Genomic DNA, 9,552 nt, shown 5'->3' with positions numbered 1-9,552 from the left:
TGACTCTCTGCAGTCAGTGTGGCTTGTGGCTTATATTGTAGCTTAAATAGGCGAGTAAGCGGGAAAGCATAACAGGCGTAGAATAAACACATCTGAGAGTTCCACCGTGGAGGTTCTAGTAGTTTCAAAAAAAAAAAAAAAAGTTACTGGGGGGGGGGGGCAGAAGACAAAAAAAAAAAAGCAGCATGCAGGGTGGGAGCGAGGGGCGGGCCCTAGCTGTCGCCCTTAGCAACGCGGGCCTTCGGCCATCGACTGGCTAGGCCTCTGTCCTGGGCGGGGCGTGTGGTTGCTAGGCGGCTCGCTCGCCCGCTCGGCGGTCGGCTGAGAGGGTCTCTGCGCTCCGTGCACGTCGGCGCAGCGGGAAGATGGCGGCTGGGGGTCGGGCGGGCAGGGGCCGCGACATTAGCCTGGCGGCGCTGCAGCGCCACGACCCCTACATCAGCCGCATCGTGGACGTGGCTAGCCAGGTGGCTCTTTACACCTTCGGCCCCCGCGCTAACGAGTGGGTGCGTGTGGGTGCGGGACGGGGGCGCCGGAACCCGGGGGTGGGGGGAGCCTGTTGGGGTTGGGGTGGGGAGACAGACAGACAGGCTTAGGGGGGCGGGGACAGACTGGCTGCTGGAGTGGACAGGCTGAGGGAGGGGACAGACTGCAGGTGGGGAAAGACAGGCTGCTGGAGGGGACAGACAGGCTGTTGGAGGGAACAGATAAGCTGCAGGAGGGAACAGACTGGCTGCTAGAGGGGACAGACAGACTACAGGAGGGGACAGACAAGCTGCAGGTGCGGACAGACAGGCTGAGGGAAGGGAAAGGAGGAGACAGTGAGATGTGGGCGGGGGGGGGGACAGACAGACAGGCTGGGAGAGGGGCAGATGAGCTTGGTTGAGGGGACCCCTGCTTGGGAGGGAAAGCGGGTCCCAGGAAAGGGAAGACAGGTGCCCTGGCCCTCACCCTCACTCAGAGGAGTCTGTCTGTCTGCTTGTTCCTCTCCCTGGGGAGGAGGAGGGGTGGGGCCTCAAGCTAGGGCCACACCGGGCAACCCGGAGTTCCAAGTCCCAGTTCACTTCAGCCAAATTGTTTGTGCTCTTCTCCAAGCACAGCTTCATCAGCAGGGCTGAGATGAGACCTGATTTACTTATCCCTTGGGGCCGGCAGGAGCCCCGGGAACTAGCCCTGCTGCAGGAATCATTACTATTGGTTTTGTGACCCACCACCTGCTTGAGAGCAGAGAGATGTCTGTTGCTGTTGTTTCCTATTTAAAGTGGATTCTGCCTCAAATAGTGATACTCCATTCTACAACCATGTCTTCCTGTTGTTTTAACATCAGTTACAAATGGTATAAAGAAATGAACCTTGGGGCCGGGCAGTGGCATACCGGGTTAGTGCACATAGTACCAAGTGCAAGGCCTGAGCAAGGATTCCAGTTCGAGCCCCTGGCTCCCCACCTGCAGGGGGGTTCACTTCACAAGCGATGAAGCAGGTTTGCAGGTGTCTCTCTTTCTCTCCCCCTCTCTATCCCCTCCTCCTCCTCCTCTCTCAATTTATCTCTGTCTTGTCAAATAAAAATAAAGTAGAGGAGGCTGGTTGGTAGTGCAGTGGGTTAAGTGCATATGGTACAAAGCTCAAAGATCCCAGGTTCGAGCCCCCCAGCTCCCCACCTGCAGGGGAGTAGCTTCACAAGCGTGAAGCAGGTCTGCAGGTGTCTTTCTTTCCCCTCTGTCTCCTCTCCTTTCTCTATTTCTCTCTGTCCTATCCAGTAGAATTGGGGGTTGGGGAGGCCTCCAGGAGCAGTGGATCTGATCGGTAGTACTGGCATGGAGCCCCAGTGATAATCCTGGAGGCAAAAAAGAAAAAAAAAAAGAAATAATTTGGGTGAACTGATTGGAGATCATTTTTTAATATGTACTCTCTCTCAAATTTTTTTTCTAACTTTTATTGGGTAGGGCAGAGAGAAATTGAGAACCTGGTGACAGAAAGGGAGAGAAAGATAGACACCTGCAGACCTGCGTCACTGCTCACAAGTGGGGACCCCTTACAGGTGGGGAGCAGGGGCTTGAACCTTGGTCCTTGCACTTGGTAATATGTGCACTTAACTGGGTGTGTGCCACTGCTCCGCCCCCTTAAAATGTGCTTTCTTTGACACTGGACAGAATTAAGATCTGTGCGAGGGAAATGCTCATAGTGAACAAGTTCATAGCTTCTGACGCCACTTTCATGTACACAGCCTACCTGGGGGGGGGGGCGTCAAGGGGGCTTTTCACCTCTATCAGAAGAATTCTGTAGGGAGTCAGGCGGTAGCGCAGCAGGTTAAGCGCACATGGCGCGAAGCGCAAAGACCCGCACAAGGCTCGATCCCCTGGCTCCCCACCTGCAGGGGAATCGCTTCATAGGCAGTGAAGCAGGTCTGCAGGTGTCTCTCTTTCTGTCCCCTTGTCTTCCCCTCCTCTCTTCATTTCTCTCTGTCCTGTCCAACAACAACAATGGGAAAAATTGGTCACTGAAACAGTGGATTTTTTTGTGTAGACGATAACCCTGAAGGCAAAAAAAAAAAAATCTGTATAACAAGGTTAAGAAGAGGCAGAGGGTATAAAGCATAATGGTTATGCAAAGAGCATCTCATGCCTGAGGCTCCAAAGTCCCAGGTTCAATCCCCTGCACCGCCTTAAGCCAGAGCTTAGCAGTGCTCTGCTTAAAAAAATAAATAAAAAAAATTAATAATAATAAAACAAGGTAAAGAAGTAGCTCCTAAAATGGGAAAGGACAGTTTTGCCTTGAGTTGGTCTGGATGCCTAGGTAAAGGGGAATTTATTGAACTAGAGCAAGGAATTAGGTCTGTTCTCTTACTAGCCACGCAAAATAGGAGAAACGGGCCATATCTTTAGTAGATATTATTCTGTTTTTTGTCAACATTATTTATTTATTTTATTATCCTTATTTATTAGATAGACAGCCAGAACTTGAGAGGGAAGGGCGAGATAGAGAGGAAGAGAGACATCTATAGCCCTGCCTGTCCCTTCCCCTCAGTCACGCTGAGACTCACTGAACTCAGGTGATCAAGAAGAATCACTGACATTAAACTTGAGAATGTTGAAATACCCAATTCTGTCATGTGCTTTAAAAACAAAAACAAAAACTGGGAGTCGGGCGGTAGCACAGCGGGTTAAGCGCATGTGGCGCAAAGTGCAAGGACCTGGCCCCCCACCTGCAGGGGAGTCCCTTCACAGGCGGTGAAGCACGTCTGCAGGTGTCTTTCTCTTCCCCTTTGTCTTCCTCTCCTCTCTACATTTCTCTCTGTCCTATCCAGCAATGGCGACATCAATTACAACAGTAAAATAATGGCAACAAAAGAGAAAAATAAATATAAAAAACAAACAAACAAAATCAACTGGCTATAATCCTTTGTTCTTGGATGTGTTTCCACCATATTTAGAATCTGAATGATCTTGGTGATCCTGTTAGTTCTAAAATATTGGGAGGCTAACTAGGGTGCTGAAATCAGACTTGCCTAGTAGCAAAAAAGAAAAAAAAAAAACACTGTGAAGTCTTTATTATTATTATTATTGCCTCAACATCAAAATGTGTGTGTACACATGCAGGCCCACTTGTATGTACAGCTTCACTGACTAGAGGCCTAGGACCACAGGTTTTTTTTTGTTGTTGTTGTTAATATTAATTTTTTTTTCATTCAATAAGACATGCTACAGAGAGAGGAGATCCTGCAGCAAGCACCCCACTTGGGGAGCCTCCCCCCCATAGTTCATCATCCCATCCCCCAGTTTTTCTAGGTGAACCTCTTCCCTAACTTGATAAAGTTTTTTTTTTTTTTTTTCTCTCTCTCCCCTAAATATTCCATACCCAGTAGGTACTTGGCTAACCTCTCTGAAAACTATGCCTTTTTTTTTTTTTTTTTTAAAAAAACTTCTTTCAGGGGGTCGGGCGGTGGCGCAGTGGGTTAAGCGCATGTGGCGCAAAGCGCAGGGACCGGCGTAAGGATCCCGGTTCGAGCCCCCGGCTCCCCACCTGCAGGGGAGTCGCTTCACAGGCGGTGAAGCAGGTCTGCAGGTGTCTATCTTTCTCTCCCCTTCTCTGTCTTCCCCTCCTCTCTCCATTTCTCTCTGTCCTATCCAACAACGAATTGCGTCAACAAGGGCAATAATAATAACCACAACGAAGCTACAACAAGGGCAACAAAAGGGGGAAAAAAAAAGAAAATGGCCTCCAGGAGCAGTGGATTCATGGTGCAGGCACCGAGCCCAGCAATAACCCTGGAGGAGGAAAAAAAAAAAAAAGAAAAAAAAAAAAAACTTCTTTCTATCTACTCATCAAAGTTACTAGCAGTTTATCACCTGCTCCCCTCAGTGACAGGAGATGGGAAGAGGAAACGAATCAGGAAATAAAGAGTGGAACCCAGACACGCTCACTCAGATTTATCTGGTGACATCCATGGAGTACTGCCTTTCTGTAGGGTTTCAGCCAGAGAGAGATTATGTTGGTTTATTTTCCAGATAACTAGAAGAGAATGAGTGCAGAGCCCCAGTGAGGCTGGGAACCCTGTTTTCCTTCAGAATAAGTCCTTGTCTTATGCCCCAACCCGTGTAAGAAGTTTGTTTTCTGCGAATGCTTGCTGTTAGTGAAGAAAACATACATATTTTGCTCTATGTGTTTTGTTTCTTAGGAGAAGACTGACGTGGAGGGAACCTTATTTGTTTACACAAGGTAAGGAGACTTGATAGAGAAACTGGTGATTTCTGCAAGACTATTTTAGCTTAGTCATCTCACTCTTCCAATGAAGTTTTATTTCAGAGGGAATAACATAACTGAATCTTAGTCTGAAGTTCTAGATGGTGTCAGGAAGAGAATGTTACACAATGTCACCTGGCCTCATGTGACACGTTTTCTTTTAGAATGTATTTTAAACTTCAATATAGGTGAGCTTACTTAAACTTTTTAGCCCTATTAGACAACATAGTTCGTACTTAATTCAGGCAAATGCTACAAAGTTCTTAGGTATAGTGCATCGGCAAGGTGTCAGTCAATAGTTGTGAAATGATTTTATAGAGGCCAGGCGGTGGTGTTCCTGGCTAAGTGCTCACATCATAGCGCACAAGGACCCGGGTTTGAGCCCCTGTCCCCATCTGCAGGGGGAAAGCTTCATGAGTGGTGAAGCAGAGCTGCAGGGGTCTCTCTGTCTCTCTCCCTCTCTGTCTCAATGTCTCTCTGTTTTTAACCAATAATAAATAAAAACATAGTTATTGGGAAAAAATGTGCTTTCCACCAAGTCTGAGCTCTCAAACTACCTTGTATTTTGTGAAGTGCAGTGCAGTGTAGTGCAGTTCAAAGGAGAGTGTGAGACCATATCACTTAGGGAGCTGGAGCTGACTGGACTGCGGGCAGTGAGTGGGTTTGAGACAGTTTCTGGCTGCTTTTGCACAGATGTGGAGCGTAGGCAACCAACAGATGGACTGGCACAAATTAGAAAATGGCCAGATCGTCTCAGAGGATGCTGGAGGTGGGGTGGGTGACTTTCATGTACACACAGGGCTATGAGACTATACCCCTGGACCTCAGAGCTCTGCAAACCTCTGTGAAAGTACTAGTAACGAGAATGGCAGAAATAATTTTTAAAAATTTATTTATTCCCTTTTGTTGCCCTTGTTGCTTTATTGTTGTAGTTCTTGATGTCGTTGTTGTTGGATAGGACAGAGAGAAATGGAGAGAGGAGGGGAAGACAGACGGGGGAGAGAAAGAGAGACACCTGCAGACCTGCTACACCACCTGTGAAGCGACTTCCCCTGCAGGTGGGGAGCCAGGGGCTCGAACGGGGATCCTTAACGGCGGTCCTTGCGCTTTGCACCACATACGCTTAACCCACTGCACTACTGCCTGACTCCTGGCAGAAATAATTTAAAACAGTGAATTCTGTCTCCTTATATATTCTCTTGCCTGAGTTAGGTAATTTTTCTGTGAGATTTTTCAGCTTTTAATTTCAGACAGGGCTGATGTTTTCCATGAGAATTTTCTGCATTTAATTGTGATATACACTCTTTAAAAATATATCTTTATTTATTTCTTTATTTTTCCTCTAGGGTTATTGTTGGGGCTCAGTGAAAGCACTGTAAATCCACTGCTCCTGGTGGCCATTTTTTCCATTTTTTTTTTAATTGGATAGAACAGAGTGGAATTGAGAGAAGAGTGGGAGACAGGAAGAGAGATATTTGCAGACCTGCTTCACTGCTCATGAAGTGTCCCTCCTGCAGGTGGGGAGCTAGGGGCTCGAACTTGGGTTCTTGCATAGGTCCTTGTACTTTGCACTATGTGCGCTTAACCTGATGTGCCACAGCCCAGCCCCTATTTGTTTATTTTTGCATCCAGACACAAGTTAAGAGAGGAGGGCGTGACAGGCAGGAGAGAGAGACAGAGATTCACACACACACACACACACACACACACACACACACACACACAACCCAAGAACTAGCTGCAGCTTTGTTTTACTGCTCGTGAAGCTTCCCCCTGCAGTTGTGGACACAGGGCTTGAACCAGGGTCCTTCTGCACTGTAATGTGTGCGCTCAGCCAGGTGCACCACCACCCCGACCTCTTGGTGTTCATTCTATTACTGATCACGGTTCTTTTGTTGTTCTCCTTGGGGTCTGCCTGTTCTGAGCCAGGAGAGAGTGAGGAAGAGAGGGAAAGGTACTCCAGCACTGAAACTGCTTCCAGTGTGCTGGGGACCAGACTGAGACTTGGGCTGTTTGCCCATGAGAAAGCGTCCCTGCTACCCCGTGCACAACTTGCTGGCCATCAAGATGCTTTATTAGTACCTGCCAGTAATTTATTATTAGTAGTATTACTATTACCGTTATTATTATTTGCCTCCAGGGTTACTGATGGGGCTCACTGCCAGCACTACAAATCCACTGCTCCTGGAGGCCTTTTTTTCCCATTTTATTGGACAGGACAGAGAGAAATCAAGAAGGGAGGGGAAGATAGGGAAAGAGAGAGAGGGAAAGAGAGAGAGAGGGAGAGAGAGACCTACAGACCTGCTTCACTGCTTGTGAAGCATCCCCCCTGCAGGTGGGAAACCGAGAGCTTGAACCCGGATCCTTGTGCTTAGTACTACGTGCGCTTAACTGGGTGCGCCACTTCCCAGCCCCCTATTATTTATTGTTTTTTGCTTTTTACCTTATTTACTATCTCTGCCTTAAAGAAATTTACAATGTGTATGACAAAGCATCACGTGTGTGTACATCATAAGTAATCTCACCACAGGAAGGGTAAGAGCTTCATGCTGAATTCACACCTGAGCCTAGTCCAGGCGTCTGAGCCGCACAACGTGCCGGGAACACTGAGGAAGCCCTGCTGCAGGTCACACACTGCACGCTCACCTCCGTGGAGTGCGGAAGGACTGAGCGACCCAGCTGGGGCCGTTCTCCTGAGGGACTTGTCTTTGATCCACCTCCCCTGCCTCTGCTTTCTAGGTCTGCCTCACCCAAGCACGGCTTCACCATTATGAACAGGCTGAGCATGGAGAACAGGACAGAGCCCATCACTAAAGACCTGGACCTGCAGCTGCAAGACCCTTTCCTCCTCTACAGAAACGCCAGGCGTGAGTTTTTCTTGATCCATGGTGTGCTTCTGTTCCCGCCGTGTGGCCCCGAGTTGATGAATGGTCAGGTGCTTGTGTTTGTTCTGACGATCAGTGACTTTAAGGAGCAGGGTGGGGCCAGTGCTGCTTAGCTTGGGAAATAGGTGCCCAGTTCACTTTTGGGAAAAGCTTAGGTGCCAACACTGTGAATTAAGTGGGATGCATGTTTTTTCTGTAGTTGTACTATGTAAAGAAAAATATCTAGTTATTTTAATATAAGAGAGATGCAGAGAAGATGATTCACACAGCGCTACCAGAGCACTGTACAGCTCTGGTTTATGGTGGTGCTGGGGACTGAACATGGGGCTCTGGAGCCTTAGGCATAACCATTATGCTATTTCTCCAGCCCTGTACTACAGTGCAGTGGGATAGTGGTTATAGATTCTTTTTTTTTAAAATTTAATTTTATTTATTGATTCATGAGAAATGACAGGAGAGAGGAAGAACCAGACATTAGTCTGGTACATGTGCTGCCAGGGATTGAACTCAGGACCTCATGCTTGAGAGTCTAGTCCCTTAACCGCTGCGCCACCTCCCAGACCACTATAGATTCTAACACATTCTTGCCTGGGGGGTCTACAGAGAGACGGAGTGCTGATTCCTTGGACCACAGCATTAGTTCCTCAGCTGGAGGCACTGCTTCCTGTGTGTCTTCTCTGACTGAGCATCGTGCTAAGATGCTTGAAGTCAAGGTTTCGACAAGGGCTGTCTCTTGAGTGCATAGTAAATGGAAAAAGTTCAGAAAATTAGGGTCCTTAAGAATTTTTAACACTTTGTAATGCAGAAGCTAGACTGGATGATTTCGTGGTTCTCATCAGATGAGAAATGAGGTAGCAGTCATGTAACATTCTATCTCATTTTACTCTGCCCACTTTCAGTCTCAACTGTCCCCTTGTTCTGGACTAGTTATTGGGCAGCCCAGAGAAAAACTGACGAAAAGTCACACTCAGAAAACAGAAGCACACTAATGAAAATATAAACATGCATGCACATATACTCTGGGTCTTTTTGATAACTTTTATAAAAACCTTGCAGTTAAGAAATATTTTCCTGGGAGCAGGGTGGTAGCACAGCGGGTTAAGCGCAGGTGGCGCAAAGCACAAGGACCGGCGCAGGTATCCCGGTTCAAGCCCCCGGCTCCCCACCTGCAGGGGAGTAGCTTCACAGGTGGTGAAGCAGCTCTGCAGGTGTCTATCTTCTCTCCCCCTCTCTATCTTCCCCTCCTCTCTCCATTTCTCTCTGTCCTATCCAACAAGGATGACATCAATAACTACAACAATAAAACAACAAGGGCAACAAAAGAGAATAAATAAATATTAAAAAAAAAAAAAGAATTATTTTCCTGGGAGTTGGGCGGTAGCACAGCGGATTAAGCGCAGGCGGCGCAAAGCACAAGAACCAGCATAAGGATCCAGGTTCGAGCCCCCAGCTCCCCTCCTGCAGGGGAGTTGTTTCACAGGCGGTGAAGCAGGTCTGCAGGTGTCTGTCTTTCTCTCCCCCTCTCTCTCTTCCCCTCCTCACTCCATTTCTCTCTGTCTTATCCAACAACAACGACGTCAATAACTACAGCAATAAAACAACAAGGGCAACAAAAGGGAATAAATAAAATAAATATTAAAAAAAAAGAAATATTTTCCTATAGCACCAAGCGAAGGACTCTGGGGAGGAAGGCAGAGCACAGGGCGAAACATGGACTGGACATGGGATATTGCACCAGAGCAAAGGGCTCTGGGGGGGGGGGTTGGATGGAGGAGAGGAAGAAAACTAGGGGGGGCCTGTCACATAATGAAATTGTCTGCATATATCAGTGACTGCACATAAAACATTAACCCCCTCAATGAAAAAAAGAAAGAAAAGTTTTTCCAGGCCCAGGGAAGGCAGGAGTAGCTAACTGGAGGCGTGTGCG

At 47.7% G+C, this 9,552-nt stretch overlaps 1 protein-coding gene across 1 annotated transcript; it reads left to right on the top strand.

Moving 5' to 3' along the window:
* The first annotated feature begins 304 nt into the window (after window positions 1-304).
* LOC107522215 (mRNA-decapping enzyme 1B-like) lies at window positions 305-7,753 on the top strand. Its single transcript, XM_016185585.2, has 3 exons — window positions 305-506; window positions 4,676-4,716; window positions 7,480-7,753. Exons 1-3 carry the CDS (start codon window positions 366-368, stop codon window positions 7,736-7,738), a joined length of 441 nt encoding a protein of 146 aa, XP_016041071.1. The 5' UTR covers window positions 305-365; the 3' UTR covers window positions 7,739-7,753.
* The last annotated feature ends 1,799 nt before the right edge of the window (window positions 7,754-9,552 follow it).

Source organism: Erinaceus europaeus, unplaced genomic scaffold (genome assembly GCF_950295315.1).
Source record: "Erinaceus europaeus unplaced genomic scaffold, mEriEur2.1 scaffold_781, whole genome shotgun sequence".
Lineage (NCBI taxonomy): Eukaryota > Metazoa > Chordata > Mammalia > Eulipotyphla > Erinaceidae > Erinaceus > Erinaceus europaeus.
Note: the sequence above shows the minus strand (reverse complement) of the source record. Positions and strands in the feature narration are given on the sequence as shown.